Raw genomic sequence first — 18,221 nt, forward strand, 5'->3', positions numbered from 1 at the left:
CCATAGCTGATTCACATGAATAGCTTTAGGGCAGCGATGAATGAACTGATATATGAATGTTGGTTTAACCTCACAGTGGGATGGAGATACCCTTAATCAGTCATAAGGTGGATGTGAAACATAAGGAGGGGTCCCTGGGGTAAGCCCTCAGGGCATATCCCTCCCTAAGCATGCCGCTATCCTTGTGACCTGCTTGTCCTTTCCTAACAGGGTCAAGCTTCCAATTAGCCAGAGGTAAGAGGTCAGGGTCCTCTCCTCTAACATTTTGCTCTATAGACTGATGGCCTGCTCTTCAACAACAGGTCAGTGTCAGCCATGCAATGTTATGTGAACATCCCATTTTAGAAATATTCTTATGTAAAACTGTCTAGGTTCAGTTGGTCCAGTGACTTACAAACAAAAGGAACTTAATTTTTTTCTGGATTTTCTGGTTTTATTAGCTTGCATGCTTGAATATTTGTATTTTTTAGTATATGATTATTGTTGATCAAGTTTACAAATATGATCCAGAGTTGCCATTATGCCAGTTCCTGTAACTCTGTTTCATTAAATTAAAATAAAAGGCCAGCTGGATTTCCCACAATTCTTGTATGTACTGAGCAAGCGAAAGTCAGGGACAAATAGATTTAGTCAACAAACTAGCTTGATTCATATTAAAGAAAGCATTTTAATCTATGTGCACATGTAATGGCTTTATCAGAGGCAGAAATAGTTCAAAAGAACTGTACATTTAATTCAATTTAATCTTGAATTCCAAATCTTTTTTTTTTTAACTGCCTATTCGTGTTTTTCATGTAATCGTGAATGCTTACTTTGGGATTGATGAAGGCACATAAACTTCTCCCCACCATGGTGTCGCAAACGACATCTTTTGCAATATATATCCTAGCAATTTGGGGTTTGGAAGGAAAATGTTAAAAGGGCACAATTGAGCCAGTCATGCATGTTCTGTGTATTCACTCTGCGTGGGCGTAATTCTCCAGAACACTTTTCCTTTGATTTCTTTCAGTTTTCACAGTGTCTCTCAAATGCCAATAATAGACTTGTCCATCAGCCTCTCCCTCCCTTGGAGTTAATTGGAGCTGTGGAGAATCAGACCAAGTGCTGAAGTTTGATTCATCATTGGATCACTAGATTATTAGATGAATCCTTCCCAAGATTAATGCCCCACCTGGACCCCCTCTACCCCCCTGCCAGGCTATCATGCCCCTTCAATGCCCCTAACAGCCCCTGGGCTCTTTGATAAGGCTGACCTGTACCTTTTCAAATTTCACTGGGATGTGTGTGTGTGTGCTCATAGCCAACCATCAGGGTTGTTTGCTTACAGTAGACTTTTGCAGAAATGCGTCCTGAAAATAAAGAGCTAAAAACTCTATTATTATTATTTTTTGTGTTTTTCTTTTTTTTTACAATAGCAAACATGTATGCTTTGTTTTTAGTTTAAAAGAAACAGCTATGGATTTAAAAGACCACATACAAGTCTCTTTGTTGCAGTCCAGCAATGTTTTTAATAGCATTTTTATCAACAGTCAATGTTTATCAATGTTTATCTCCTTTCATAAATGTTTATTTTACCTTAAAATCGTGTTTATACCTGTTGTAGTATATTTCATTATAATCAGTGTCACAATAATAAAGAAAAATGTGCTTAACAGAATTCTGCTTAAAAAAAGAATACTAAATATTAACACTAGTGCTTATATACATATATTTAAAAAATAGCACTGAATATTAATATTAGTTCTTAAATGGTCAGACTTAATTCTTTTTTATTTTAAAGATAACACAAACATTAACACTAGTGCTTGAATGTTCAAATAAAATATGACTGTTCATTTTTTATATATATAAAAAATGATAACAATAAAACTTAACACTAGTCTTTGAATGGTCAGATACATTTTGCCTGATAGAAATATTTTCAGCAATATTCCGATCTCATTTTCACGTCTAATTCCAGACTGATTGACACAAACCCATCATCTGATGCTCCTGTCAGGACTAGCGAGTTGCGCATCCTTTCACAGCAGAGAGCAGTGTGGCACAAAGAGTCAGGCTAATGAGGCTTGAGTGGCACTGGCACATACAAAATGCTTAGTATCTCTTGGCAAGCATATCCTTCTATCTATCTGCTCGCCCTTTCTGCTCTCACTCTGTCTCTCTCTTTCTCTCATCATCGCCTTTGCTGGCTCTTTCCGCCAGGCCCATGGTTTCCTGGCAGCGATGCCCGTCTCTGTATGCCATCCTGGGAGGCGTCATATCCCGTCAGAGAGCTGGCCCCTGTTGCTGATGGAGCCTTTCAGTCCAGAGAATGGGGGCATTGTGAGGAATTGTGGGTCATGGCCGGAGTAGGCGGCAGTTTGCTCATATACAGGCCCCTCACACACTCACACCGGGTGCTTAGAACTGAGAGCCAAAGATAGACATCCAACCTCTCAGCTTTAAAAATGCCTCCTCAGGAAGTAGCTGTGTGAGAAAGTGTGTGTGAAAGAGGTGCATGGCAACACTGGAAGTATGCTTGCAAGTGTTTGTGTGTGTGTTTCTCTTTGACCGCTTTAAAGCTAAAAAGAAACAATTTCACAGCATTGTGGAATGGTGTGTTTGTCTATGTAATTTGGTGCATGTAAACATGCATTCATTGCCTCCATGTTTGCTGGAGAAAGTATTTTTGATTGCGGAGTATTGTCGGAGGTTTGTTTCTTCGAGTTGAATTAACCTTTTCTAATACATCTTTTCTATGATTAAAAATCCAGGCTGTAAAATGTAATGTGGTGTGAGACCACAAAAAAGTTATGATATTTATGAATTATGAATTTATTATATATAACAAAAGACATTTTTACTTGAACATATGTATAAACTTTTTGAACAGTAGAATAGAAGGTGTAAGAAAATGTATGCATTTATTTTCACGGTTACAGCTCATGAAATGTTTCTTGTATGACATTTAAGGGTCCAGAATGTTGAAACGTTTCTTAAATGTACACGTTTTTCAAAATCAAAAGAAAATTAAAAATATGTTAACCTAGATTTTTTAAATATTTTTTATTTCTTATTTTTATATTATTATTTGCCATTGACACAATATAAATACGTAAGGTCAAAACGTTATTGTATCGTGTACTTATGCAACAAAGCATCGATCAGACGTTCATAAAAATGCTGGATGATGTCTAAGGGGGAAAAAGAAACCGCATATACATACATACTTACATGCATACTTAGGTTTGGACTATATTTAAATTAGAGACTAAGCACGTGTGTATATCTGTAGTTAGTGTTTAGTATAGCATCTAAACTGCGGTGAAGCTCAGTCAGGGTAGTGTAGAGACAAACAAGCACCAGCTCCGTCTCAAAGCTCACTCAGCTCCACCTAGTGGCTTGAATAGGCCACACAGTCATTCAGCCATTCACTGCATTTTCTCCCTAACGTCCTGGATATACCTCTTACACATTCTCTCAATGCATAGTGCTCACTTCCCCACCGCTGGCAGCCGGAGTGACCGGAGGTGTTTTGGCACATGATGTATCCTTCCAAAAGCGTAGGAAGAAAATAGTACCAGTGTTTTTTTCCTCTGCTCATGCAGCCCATCCACGGACACCCTGCCTCATTAATATTCAGCCACTGGACTCTTTTCTCCCATAGTGCTGCACTAAGACAAAAGAGCATTGTGGAGACACCTCCTGTTTTAATTATAACGAGAAGGTGCGGAGGGGTTGTGAATCGTGGTGTGTATGAGAGAGAAAAGCGAGAGGAGAGACAGCGAAAGCATTTGTGTGTAAACGTGACATTTTGTGCCTTAAGTGTGTAAATTTGTGTTTTTGTATGGGGTTTTAAAGGTAGTGTAGGCTCTCTCTCTCTCTCTCTCTCTCTCTCTCTCCCTCTCCCCCTCTGTGTGTATGTGTGTATTTGTGGTGCAGCTGCAAGTCTGTTGTGGCTTGTTGCCATAATGCAAATTGGCATCTGATAAAACAGCATTGACTGAATTTGCTTAAGGGATGTAGAGGGAAGGAGTAAATAGGAGAGAATTAGTTCTTGTTGCAAAACCCATACAGCCACACAGCATTTCTCACTCTCTCTCTTTCTACCTCCATGCCCAATGAATCATCCCCAAATGAATAACCCAAAATCTTCTTTGAACTTGAAATAGCTTTTCCTTTGTCTTTTTATTTCTTTGAAAAATATATGTAGATTTGATGACTGACACTAAACTTTGATAATCTAACTTTACATGAGCTCTTGATAGACCTGCACTGTGGTCAGACAATGTTATTTTTAGTTACATTTCTATTTCTATCTATAAAGTGGCCAGTGACTGAGAAGTGTATATCAGCTCAGTGTTAATGATTTAACTTTGTTTTATTAGTAGTATTTGTTTTATATGTCAGCTGATACTGGGCATTTAATAATTTCAGATTTGTTTCTGTGTTTGTGATTTAAATCACCATCTAGCACAAATTTAAATTGTTTAATTTATTATTTAAAATATTATTATTATTATATTACTATGATATAGTGTTGTTTGTATGCATGAATTATAAATTCTATAAATATTTTTTAAATGATATATATATATATATATATATATTCAATAGTGGTGCATCCCTCGTTTAATTCATTTGATAAAGGGATATTTTGCATTTTTGAGTGTGTAAAGGGTATTTAAAAGAGAAAAATCAACAAGTAAATGATCATCAAAATTTGGAGTCCACTGCAATGTGTACAAATCTTTGAAATAAAATTTCTTAAGCGTATGTCAGGAACTGCACATTTTTTCGTCATGATCATGTCTATACGTGGCCTAAGACATCCAGACACACTTCATGTAGCTTTAATAGTACCCCACTCCAACAGTTGAGCCAGGTAGAGCCCCTCCACTGTCACATCCTCATTCTACAGCACCAACTCAATTAAGACTCAATGATGGCTTCACCCCACTTGACCCATACTGACCTCTGACCTTAAGGTTCACACCTCCCAAAAATGTCAAGCATGCATGTGGATATGCTCGGCCAAGAAGGGGGGATTGCGAGGGTTGCTAAAGGGCTTTTATCCCCACTATGTCCGGCCACCCTCTTTCACTAAAGTATGCTGTCAGTGCTTTTGTTATATTCCTTTGAATGTTATGGTCCCTGAGGGAGGGCTTGTGAAAGCAAAAATCCCTTAATCACCACACAAATATGAGTTTAAAGTCAGTTTTGTGAAATTGAAGACTTTTCAATTTCTTTTTTTTATCTGAGTTGTAAAGATGTTTTGACTCAGTTTTGTCTTTTAATGATGAAAATCACCATTGGTTAACTAGATAAGTTGGTATTTTATTTCTCATGAATTGTTGTTCATTTTGTTCTGGCTATGCTCTCCACTTAATGAACCTCTTGATCTTTGCTGCCCTTGGTGGAAGCAGGTGTGAGTTCCACTGTGAACATATTTGTCTGAATCTCTTGTGCTCTGCTCCATTCAGACCCAAACACCTTCACTAGCCAAAGTGGAGAATATGGGAAACTCACATATACTGACAGGAGACTTCCTGACCACAACGGGCTTTGTTAATGTTCATATTAGCACTCTATTGTTCTGTAAACTATACAATCAAAAATTTAAATTAACTAGTTTTATTAAGTCAAAATTACATCTTACACTGGTAAAACAAAATTGAAAGTACTCATTACATTCTCAACCCTTTTGCTGTGATTAAAACCCTTTAACAATTTTGGTGTTTTTAAATATTGCTTGTAAACCTCCCATTATGCTATATTGTTACCAAATATTGGATTTTATCTTTTTATCAACTTGTTATTGTATTAGCACAGGTTTTGTATTTCTTTGGATTGATCTGAGCTCGAGCGTAAAGCGTTATTTATGGGTAATTTTGGCGACCTTCACCAAAAACTGAGGTGCATAAGCTCAGATCAGCGAGGTCAACAATCAATCAGTTAAGAAAATAAATACAAAACCTGTGCTAATTTAAAGAAAAAACTTGATAAAAACATTGAATTCAATATTTTATTATAATATAGCCTTTTTTTTGTAGTCATTATTATGTAACAATAGGCATAAATAACCCCAAAACACTAAAATTATATTTTGGGGGAACTTGATAAACCCGGAGCAAAGTCATTGAGTTTTAATTCAATGCAATAACATTAATTAGCATTTTAAGAAAAGAAAAATCTGGGTCAAAATAACTGGAACACAACATGAGGATTAAAAAGGTTATTTTTTGGCATCTGAGTTTCCATGAAGAACCTTTAATATCACTGTAAACTTTCCATTGTTCAAAAGGCTCTTAAGTGAAAGAACGTTCTTTAGATTAGAAAACTTTTCACTGAAAGGTCAGGAATTCAAAAATGGTTATTCTATGGCATAACTGCAAAAAACACATTTGGACCATAAAGAATTATCTCCTTTAGATAACATAACAGAACAGAATAGAATAAAATAGAATAGAATAGAAAACAGTGCACCTTGTAACTGTACATACTGACATATCCTCAATTAGCCAAAGTTCTGTTTTCAATTCAACAAATAAATATATCCAAGGTTGTGCCATTGTCTTTGTAATCCATTCTCTCTATTTTTCTCGTTGTGCTGTTTGTGGAAGCACTGATCAGAGGGAGGCCTGCGGTTGAAAGAGTCCATGGCCCCTGAGCACAGCCTGCCTGTAATCCTGTTAATGTGAGCTAAAGAGAGGCACTCTCCCCATACAGACAGGCTTTCAGATAGCACACCAGACTTTCCTTTCAGTACACACTCCCACTGACCCACTTCTGATGGGGAAAATGGATAAACTTCAGAGGAATTGGTCATACCTGATTCAGGTCTTTTACTAAAAGGTAAATGCAGAATGAAGGGAATCAAGTCCTGATATTCTAGAAAAAAATCTTGAGGTTCTCTAGAGTTAACGTAACTAGAATGCATTGTTCTCAGAACACTGTGAGGTAAGAACCTAAAAACAACATATATGGAATGTTTCTAATGGTTATTTTTAGGTTTTATCTAAAAAAAACATACACTAATTAGTGTGCTAAATTATCTTGATGGGTTTAGGTTTAAAAAAAAAAAAAACTTTTGGACTAAAAAACAACAATTAGCCAGTCTATCACTTGGACTACAATCTCAAGCGCAATTTCATTTTGAAACCCTTAAAGCTCAATTTCAAACAAAACGCACAAACAAATCAATCTAAATACCCTATTACGTGCAGTTATTCTTCATTTTTTTGCTGATTATAAAGCACAATTAAGCACTTCAGCATTAGTGCCTATTCACATCCCAGCTGTCCACCTGTCTGAGGCCTGGGAAAAGAGCTTGGCGCTGGTTCACGCTGCGCGCCGTCTCTGTAAAACACGCACTGCACGAATGAAAGGGGGCGTCGAGCTGCTCCTCGCAAAGCCCGCGAGCTCCGAGCGCTTCTAATAACGTGCTATCAAAATAAGACCCCCCACTTTCTCTTCTCCGTTTGATCCTAGAAAGTGAAACTGTGCTAATTACGCGACGGAGACCATCTGGACTCTTCGTAAACCTTTTTCCGCAGTGATTGTTGGTGCCATTAAGTATTCTTGAATTAAACAGCGCCTTCGCTAGGAATCAGCGTGAGTCGTTGTTTGTTGTCGAGCTGAATGAACTGTACAATTCACGTCCGCTTGACTGACAAAATCACTTACATTTTGAAACACACACACACACACACACACACACACACACACACACACACGCATTCCCATTAAAAAAAATAAACAGTGCATTTCTCTTAAACACCTTCAAAGGATTAATGAAATAACAATGACTTTTTAGCAATGTAAATCTAAACAATTTATTTAAATGTCACTCCATACAAATACAGGTTATGCCGGGTAGAAATAATCGTTGTAAATATTTTTTTTTCTTATAGACTATAACTATATAGGCTACATTTAAAATCTTATATCAATCCAAATATTTTTCTTTCAAATTTAGTAGTCATTAAAACATGTTCATCAATGTCCCAAACTCACAGTATTTATAACCAATACATTTAAACTGTGAATCAAATAATATAAAATTCTCACATAGAATGTGTGCTCATAGGAAACGTTTTAGAAAATCTCTAAATCACAGAGAGTTTTATGCTTTAGATATTAAATTCCAGCTGTTTAGGATTACTATGTTTCATAATAAAGTTTAGAAAAAAAAACAAAAAAAACAAATGAATACAAAATATTTCCCCATACATTCCACAACAGATTATCATTGGTCTTGCAAAAATATTCAAAATAAAGAGAAAGCATAAACTGTATTTTGTAGTTAAATTACAAATATTTCTAGAAGTTAATCATGAGAATAATCTTGTCCTCTGTTGAACCATTGATAGCTCTGCATCCCCATCTAGCGGTGTTATAAGGAATCACATATTTGTTGACTCAGTTGTACATTCTTTTTTTTTTTTTTTTTTTTTTTAAATTCTAAGTATTCCTCAGGTAAACTGGGCTAATAATTGTATATAATAACATATAATGATATTAACAATAATGGAACAAAGTTTACCATTTTATTTTAAGAGTTTAAGTAAAATAAATGACACCTGCAGCGAACATCACAAGTGATGGGACTTGTGCAGGTTAATGCAGTAATGAACAAATGCAAACTGGTGAACGCAGTTAATTTAGCTGCTGAGTTTTTCTGTTTCATTTGATGAGGCCACTTCTTTAAGCTCATTATGACCTTCCTCCTCCCCTGGTATCTGAAACACATTTACATTTCCTAATAGCACACGGCCAGACTGAGTAAAGTTTAAAATACTCAAACAGTCTCTGCATATTGTACATACAGAGTCCCATAATTCATTACTGCACATAATGCAATAATGTCTAATAATCAAGGAAACTTTGGTTGAAACAGGCTTATGGAATTCAGCATAATCTATAAATGCTATAAAAATTATATAAAAAACAATATTCACCTCCCAGTAGAGTCCATCCTCAAAGCAGTGAGTATCTGGAGGACTACCGTAGATGGGCAGCTTCAGAATGAACCCTGAGAAAAACACAGGCATATTTTGTTTGATCTGAATTAAATAAATCACAACATACCTCGCACACATGTACAGCGAAGCATGAACAATCTAGAGTTGTCATGATGATCAAATTATGGTTGATGATTAACTGCAACTATAATTTAAGAATTAATGCTTTGTAAACAATGACTGAGCATTACCCTTACAAAAATTAACTATGGTTTTACTACATTACAGTAACTCTAACTTTGTGAAATTATGCTACATCAGACAGCTGCACAAAACAAAAACAGAAGACTGACTGAAAGAAACTTATGGAACAGCATGCTGTTTCAAAACCCACAACAACACTGACCAAGCAAATAAATATTGCAAACAATCACATAAAAATGCCAAATAATTTTCATGTTTAACATGTACAGAAAGCATTCCCTTTCTCCAACTCTCTCTTATACAGACCAACACATATACAGTAGTGACACTCACTCTCACACACAAAAACACATGCACAGTAAAACATGTTCAGTAAAATATTTCAGCAACTTAAAAGCTAACTGTCATTTCTTACTAGTGAGGTAATATGGTGCTGTTACTGAAGCAGATGAACTGTAACAGTTTTGCTATTAGTAGAGATGCTGCTGCCGAACACTGTTGAGAGACGCACAGACTAATTCACACACACTAAATCTCTCTCTCTCTCTTTCTCTCTCTCTCTCTCTCTCTCTCTCTCTCTCTCTCTCTCTCTCTCTCTCATAGGATGAGATGTGTACGAAATTAATCCTACACATAAGAGCATTTTAAGGACAAAAACCTCACTGATGTCTTGAAATACATCATCTGAATAATGTGTTGGGGTGTGGTCACCATAGTATAAGCGGAGTAATTGATGACGGGACGTTGAATTATTTGAAAATAATGCACACCTGATTCAAGTCATGGCCGCATCACCACCTCGGGCCCGTCGTCAATTATTCCTTACTTATACAGAGAAAAGAAAATGAAAAGAAAACCTTTTCTGAAGATGGTTCCCCTCAGAGATACATTCATATAACTTAAGCATCTTTAGCATCTTTGGCCTCTGTTAGCCTCCTGTTAACAGACTTTGTAATATTTCCACAAAAATAACATTTTGGTAAATGATTGCAACACATTTTGTGTGCAGTTCGAGAATACAGATCAGCCAAAAACTAAAAAAAAAAAAAAAAAAAAAAAAAAAAAATCAGTTTTATGGCTGGTCGTCTGATTTATCTCTAGAACCCAAAACTTTCCCACACTGATTTAAAACAAGCAGGTGGTTTTTCAAGCCCTTATGTGCCATTTGAACTCGCCGGTCATGGGAGCTTCTCATTTCTAATTTGTGCATCCTAGTTTTCTTTCCTCACTTTCCTTTACTTTCTGTTTATCTTTATCTTGTTCATGACTCTTAAGGAAGCTTCCTCGCTTCTTGTTCCTCGCATCCTCAAGATGCAATTAAGAGAATTGAGATGCCCTTCAAGATAGCGGAGTTCGATCAGTTTCCGGGTCACAGGCTGGAGGAAAGAGAAGCGAGGAAATGAGGAAGCATCAGTTTCAGTATTGAGAAACACCCGTTTTGGGTTGGTGCATAGATCGTCTCTTCTTCTGCTCGTTCCTGTTGTGACAGTTAGCGCTGCATTACTGTGCATGCTCCCTTTTGGATTAATCGCCATTTTGCAATTAATAAAACATTAAGCTCTATGCATTTTGCCTTGTTTATATTTTCAGTGTGTGGCGCAAATGAGCGTTTCGTAACTATTTCATATTTACTTCAAATTCTCTCATTTGAATGGCACAGTATGATAACAGCAGTAAACTTAAAATAGATCAGATCAAATGATTGGCCTAGTTGAAGCATGCACTCACTGCACTTTCCAACTTTACACCCACCTGTAACTAGACCACCAAGCAGAGCCACTGCTAGTGTGACAGCCAGGGAAACAGCCTGAAATCCACCCCTAGATTGAGGGTCCCATTTATCATCTTTAGCATCAGCGAAAACTCTCCCCAGTCTGTGTGTGATGGAAAACAGAGGCACACATGTGTCAGTTCTCACACAGAATTAGTTCTGCAATATTTTCGGCCATGACACACAAGTATGCAAAACAAAGCAAAAATATTAACCTTTTTAAATAACAGTAATAAACATATTAAATATGAAAACAATCATAATCATCATGTTCCTAAGCAGTAATAAAATAAAGATAATGTTGACCACATCAATAACACAATCACAAATCATTAATTAAGCAAATAATTACACACAAACACACACACACACATATATAACACAATCACAAATCATTAATTATGCAAATAATTACACACACACACACACACACACACACACACACACACACACACACACACACACACACACACACACACACACACATATATATATATATATATTAACTGCTGACTTACCCATTTCCATACACCTCTTTAGATGCCATGGCAGAGGTGATGGCACCCACCACAGCTCCCAGAACCCCTGGCATTCCATGCAGGTTATGAATGCCACAAGTGTCCTGGATCTTCAGTTTTGATTCCAAAATGGGCTAAAATAGCATAAAACAGCAACAAGCATAATACTGAGGCTTCTTGTTGACATTCACAGTTATTTGTCAAAGAAGTTTGCACTACTAACCGTGAGGTATTTGTATCCCAGTACTGAAATAGTTCCAGCTAGGAATCCCACAATCATAGAGCCAAATGCAGTCAGCATCATCTCTCCAGCTGTTCCCACAGCAACACCACCAGCCAGAGCGGAATTCTGAATGTGCACCTGAAAAAGACAGAGGCTTGTATGAGGGTTTGCAATGTTGAAGATTGTAACACAATATCAAAGATGGCCACAAAGGGATATTCACCATGTCCAATTTGCCTTCTGGGTTGACTAGGGCAGAGAAAGCGAATGTAGCCAGTGTGCAGGCAGCCAGAGAGTAGTAAGTGTTCATGGCGGTTCTGTGCTGGGGGTCGCCGTAATTTGTAATGGCTGAGTTGAAGCTGGGCCAGAACATCCACAGATAGATGGTACCTGATCAGAACCAAAGTTTTAAAGGATCAAAGACTTCTAGATGACTACAGGCTAGAATTGTATTCAAGTGACTCACCGATCATAGCAAAAAGATCAGAGTGGTAGACAGATGAGTTTCTTTGTTTGCTCTTGTCCAGGTTTGGCCTGTACAGGACACGGGTCACCACTAGGCCGAAGTATGCACCAAATGTATGAATGGTCATAGATCCTCCAGCATCATTGACCTACAGATACCATTGACATTTAAATTTTTACTGTTATGATAACACTGATACATGTTTGCATTCAAATATGTAAATACTACTTCAGCTTATTTATATTAGTTTTCTCTGTGGATATTTAAAGGGGTCATGTATTGAGAAATTAACTGAGTTTTTGATATATAAGAGGTCATCGCACCAAAAGAGTATCCTGTACATTTCAGAACTGAAAACATCCTTGTGATTGAAATAAAAGCTTTTATTGACACCATGCCCAGTGAATGCCAGATCCTGGAATGTGCCAGCCTTTAACAGGTTAAACTCCACCTCCACAGAAGAATATCAACGCCTAATTCTGTAGCCCCTCCCACTGATTTGCACATGACATATTAGGTAAATAACATAAGTGGTGCTAAACCGGATCGAGTAACCAAGCAATAAACTTGCCGTTAAACATCATAAGTGGACCGCTGACAAAAGTATAAAATAATTTTAAAAGCCAGTTCATGAACCCTTTAAATGTAAAGTAAATGGAAATGACCTTTTTTCTGGTGCTCTTGTAGATAAAACAGCTAGTGTGTTCACACTTACCCCAAGGATAGAAAGCAGGATGAACTCATTGACGGCGAACAATGTCACCTCAAAAATGGCCATTACAAGTAGCTGCACAGGACTGGTCTTCCCCAAAACGGCGCCAAATGAGATCAGCACAGAACCAGTGCAGAAGTCTGCATTTATCATGCTGCATAACAAACATATTCACTGTGAGTAATTATAAATACAGCAGTGCATGAGCCTGTGAGTCTGCACAGTCTACTCAGCTGCTCAACTGCCACGTCCACTTGGTGGCGCTGTGTCCAGTTGCAATTCACTTTACACACATGACCACAGCAGCAGAAAATATGAAGCCTCACCTAATACTTACATGAACAAACAAATACATCATTTTACCGGTCCTTTTTTTATTAATTAACTTTTACAGAAGCGTTAAGACTGTTGAAGCCCATTTTGTTTCCTTTGATAACAAATCTTTATTAGCCACTACTGCTGCTGATCTTTAGACATTACCAGTCTCTTTTAAATACAAATTACTGGATGTAGGAAACAGAAATGTAAGTCTTATGTGTGATTCAGATTTTACCTAGTCACACCAACATGGATCTTGCCATGGTGCAAGCCGTGGAAAAATCCCTGCATAAGTGTGGCCCACTGTAGGGAAAAGGCTGCGATGAGGAAGTTAAAGCCGACACTACTGAACCCATAACGCTGCAGGAACGTCATTAGGAATCCGAAGCCCACGAAGATCATGACATGAACATCCTGGAAACCTAAAACACACAGTCAGTTAAGCTGTTTTCCTATCGTTTTTTCCTCACATTCCCATAGTTTTACATTTTAATAGTAATTTCATAAACTTTAACTGCTTACTGATATCTGTGTAAACACATACAGAAAGATGTTTTTCATGATGCGTGTACTTAGCAGCACCTTACAGGGCCAATTTTACACTATGGATACACTGAACCCAACATTAACCCCTGTGTTCTTTTCTGTGTAGAGCCATTCATTCACCCATTTCATTTCTTTTGACACAATTACACTGTTGCCAAGCAACTGGACATTGACATGGGCACCAATGAGGATCGCATAGCCTCTGTGGGCAACTGTCCTGCATACTTCTCACACTCGCTCTTTTCTGGCACCCCATAAATAAGTCTAGGAGCTCTATGTATAAGCTGAGTTTACTTCAGGACAAATGGGTCTTAAAATGGATAGTTAACTAGTTAACCCAAAATGATACTAATGTCTCCCCAAATCTGTATGCATTTATTTATTTTTCATCTCTTTGTTTTTTATGGTCCATTCAATAAAAAGTCGATAGGGTCCAGCTTTCACCGTATGGACAAAACATCTTCTTTTGCATTCAAAGGAAGAAAGAAATTCATATAGGTTTGAAACGACATTATGGTGAGTACGTGATTCATAAATAATTTTTAGGTGAACTACCCCTTTAATGAAACCAATAAGTGCACTGTGAAGCATATATTCGCATCCTTACAAAGCAGACAACCTAAACTGTGATCAGCAGAGACCTCTCAAATAATTACCATACATTATAATTTACTGTATTTGAACAGATAATATATAAAAATGTGATTCATCAATCACCGTACACCTCTAAATGCAGATTTTTCTCATGTCACACCTGCTGTGTATATGTCCTGCTGTTGAGCAGTGAAAAAAAAAAAAAAAGAGGCGACCACACCCAAAAAGGTGAAGATGCATACTGTTGAAGATTATTGACTAAATACTGAACAGTTGTTGTGTTTTACACGACCAGTATTCCCCACACATAGATTTTACCCAATATACCTGGGTGGATCACCAGAATAGCACACATTTATGCCAAGCAATTACTAATAAACTCGAGTTGCTGAATTATAAAAATGTCGACTTTATGACCTATATATATTATGTTTTAGATAGTTGTAAGAATCTGTCATCTGAAAAATCAGCCTGCAATAATATATACATTTCAAAATAAGAGTCCAAAATAAGAGGGGTATATCTGGCTTGTAAAATTTTTGGTTTTTCTTGAAAGAAATGTCAAAGAACATCCTTTGACATGTATTACTCAAGCAAAGTTTAGTTTAGTTTCACTAAAATCTGTGTCCCATTTACTGAGAGAGAAAACTATATGATAAAGCAAGGAGAACTCTATCATTTAAATGCTGTCATTTTGCATAATTTACAATGAATCATAATTTTTAATGAGAATGTAATTAAATGTTATTGTAGCCAATAATATTATTACAAAAATATTGTTAAAAAAATCTCATATTGTTTATTATTTGTCAGATGTAAAAGACCATTTTTGTGCTGTGGGTTTTCCACCTGTCTACCACTGCTAGTATATTCCAAACCTGTGGAAAGCACTGAAGACAATAAAATTAATTTGTAGAGGATTTGCCCCATTCTGTCTTTATCCTACCTGATTTATGAAGAATTCTGTTAAACCTAATAAGTGAAGTCTGTGGGCTTGCAGTGCAGACACAATAATGGAATGCAGAAAATTGAATTTAGTGCTTCGGACGCGTCTAGTGCTGAGGGTTAAGTTTAGTGCAAGATTAAAGTACAAGACAGTTTTAGCAAAGTGAGGTGGGTGGGAAATTCAATTAAGCTTCACTTAAACCAGTCAGACTACTCAAACACAAATTACACAATTTAGACCAAAGTTCATCTGCACCATTCAAACACATTCTTAGATTATCAAGTTAAAGGCACCACTTTCTACTGGTGAACTTACAAGCTTTATAGATTCATATTAATTTTTAATAATTTAGCCAACTGCATGATCATATAGTTATATGTCAATATGTTCTCAACAATGAGTGCTGAATATAAAATCCAGCTCTATTTTTTCATTTAAAAGAGCCACTTACTGGGATAACGATAGTAGAACTCATTCTCATAATCATGTCTAGTAGCATTATGGTTTTTGTTTTTATTCCACAGCTTGGCATCAGTGTCGTCATTATACTCCACCAGCGTCCCAAAGAGGATGATGAGAATGACTTCCAAGATGATGCATAACAGCGGCAGACGTAGCCTCAAGTTAGTAGACTCAGGCATGGTGCTTCCCCTTTGCCAGTATCCTTTGCTCACTCTCTTTCCCCTTTTACCCTAGAGTTTTCCGGTGCAGGGCACAGGCTCTTATAGGTCTGGAGGCAGAGTGCAAGAGAACATAAGCTGACAAGTCTTTTTATTGTTAGTTTGGCCACTTGATGATCTAGGTAACGCCCACCTGCTCTCTCAAGTCTGCTGATTTGCAACAGTTCTGAGCTCCACCCTCAATTTGTTTGCTCATGATGTGCACAGGGACTACATTTTGGGCCAATGAGAATATTCAAGTAAAATGTAAACAGTGATATTATAACAGCATTTTTTTAAACAGGAAGATCAAGGAGATCGTAAAAGATTTGAGTGGAAAGGTGAAAAATGTATTTCTGGATTTTTCACTGGATATGGGAGGCATTAAATAACTAACTGTAAATGGGTTCAGTGTATTGAGACCAATAATGATCACTGTGCCATTAATATTGCCAGTGTCGGATGTAAATAGAAATCTAAAGGTGAGGCATGTCTCATGTTTTAACATGGTGGTGTATGTTTTGTCCACATTTAAAGCAGTTAAACCATATAGCTACAAACACACATTTTCCCTCCACAATATTTTTTTTTCTTATTCACTTTCAAATACATTCCACAACTGACTCATACATTTTGAATTGACAAGGACATGAACTCAAAACCTTCAGTATTGGTACTGATTGATGAATAGTATCTGTCTTTGTGACAGGTGGCATTTCAGCTAGAGATTGGATATGAAATTGTAAGTGACGTAATGACCTGAACTGTTTGCCTCGGATATACAGTGAAAAACAGTTTTACAATTCCACTGTCATATATTTATATTCAACATATATATTTATACTGACAGTTTTAAAATGTAATTTATTCCTGTGATTAATTTTCACCAGCCATTACTCCATTCTTCAGTGTCAAGTAATCCTTCAGAAATCATTCTAATATTCTGGCCCCAAACTTTTGAATGGTAGTGCCTTTATATATTAAATAATAGCTCAAAATATTAGTAAACATATATGTGTAGGCAGGAGAAAAACTAGAAAATGTAACATGACATGTCAAATCCAGCAAACATCCCAGGCTGGTTTAAAAAGTATCTTAATTCACAGGAATCATTTACACTGTGATGTTTATGCAACACCGTTGATAAAGGCCTTCAAAGGAAATCTCCTAATCCAGTGCTGACAAGGAAAACATAAAAAAAGAGGATTTAATCCCTCCTTGCACTCTTGTGGCTGAAGTATGATAGGAGGATGAGAAGTAATTATACTCGCTTTGGAAACAAAATAAACAAACAAGAAACTTTTGAGTGTTACCTTTTGGTGTGAATGTGCTAGTCCCCAAACCACCAAACTGACGTCATCAGAGAAGGAACATCGTTCCAAAAGAGAAGCAACTTTTCAGATTTCAAAAGGTTTTCTTTTTTCTGTGGATTAATTTGCACAGATTAACCACAAGACTAGTAATGTGTGCTATCAAAGAAAAAAGTGTCCGTTTTGATTTAATGTGGCCTTTAACAAGCTGACACAATTTTAAAACAGCTTTACCAAAAATTAACTAAGAACTATTTAGCCACAGCTGTCTGGAGTCTGGACTAACCCCAAAGCTACACCCATCAAGTGTCACTTTGACTCTTCTGGTCAAAAGTGCTTGACCTTTCACCATCTCTTTTACCTCTGCTATTATCTATGAGTAGCTGAAGAATGCTGGGTTTACAAACAGCTGTCTGTACAAGTCCTTTCTAAATTCTCACTTTTCCCTTTGAGACTGAAGCCTTGTGAGAACTTGTGATATCTCAGGTACCAGTGTTTCAGAAAAAGCTCAGCTCAGAATAAAAGTGGGTTGGATATGTTTGTAGGGGAAACAATAATATGATAAGTGCACGCTCTCCTGTCCGAAGAGCTTTTAAAGGAGAGTGAGAAAAAAATAACATGACAAAAGCAATCAAAAGAAGCAGTGTAGGTCTCATGAACAGAAGTTTTAACAAGACAAATATTCTCTGTGGGAACCAGCACATTGTACACCAGAGGGAAATTCAAGGTGCAGGAAAAATCAAGTCAAACCTGCACTCCCACTCAAGTTTGTCACTGCTTTTGGTGCAAAATACAAAACTGAACAATTATTGAGTGCTCAGAGGTGGACTTGGTGGTAAACAAGGCCTGTAGATAAATCGGTACAAGATAACACCACTTTCAAGAGATTCTCTTCGCCATCAACAAAGCTACTGAGATCCCATACTCTAGGATTCCTTTACATGCAGCTACAGGCCCTGGTACACACATACAGTACATTCATCATCTGATATTGTACGAGAGAAAACAGATA

At 36.9% G+C, this 18,221-nt stretch overlaps 1 protein-coding gene across 1 annotated transcript; it reads right to left on the reverse strand.

Annotated features, from left to right (window-relative positions):
- Window positions 1-8,514: 8,514 nt before the first annotated feature.
- Window positions 8,515-15,999, reverse strand: LOC132103121 (ammonium transporter Rh type B-like). Its single transcript, XM_059507961.1, has 10 exons — window positions 15,692-15,999; window positions 13,390-13,576; window positions 12,840-12,990; window positions 12,125-12,272; window positions 11,882-12,048; window positions 11,659-11,796; window positions 11,436-11,569; window positions 10,899-11,020; window positions 8,940-9,013; window positions 8,515-8,720 (listed from the first exon to the last, which is right to left on the reverse strand). Exons 1-10 carry the CDS (start codon window positions 15,879-15,881, stop codon window positions 8,643-8,645), a joined length of 1,389 nt encoding a protein of 462 aa, XP_059363944.1. The 5' UTR covers window positions 15,882-15,999; the 3' UTR covers window positions 8,515-8,642.
- Window positions 16,000-18,221: the final 2,222 nt, after the last annotated feature.

This window comes from Carassius carassius, chromosome 24, assembly GCF_963082965.1.
Source record: "Carassius carassius chromosome 24, fCarCar2.1, whole genome shotgun sequence".
NCBI classification, from domain to species: domain Eukaryota; kingdom Metazoa; phylum Chordata; class Actinopteri; order Cypriniformes; family Cyprinidae; genus Carassius; species Carassius carassius.

Coding starts and splice junctions, on each gene's coding strand:
- LOC132103121 (XM_059507961.1), bottom strand. CDS start 15,881: ATGCCTGAGTCTACTAACTTGAGGCTACGTCTGCCGCTGTTATGCATC. Junction 13,577..15,691: donor GTTCTACTATCGTTATCCCA/GTAAGTGGCTCT, acceptor TGTGTGTTTTAG/GTTTCCAGGATGTTCATGTC. Junction 9,014..10,898: donor GCTTGGTGGTCTAGTTACAG/GTGGGTGTAAAG, acceptor TGTTTTTCTCAG/GGTTCATTCTGAAGCTGCCC.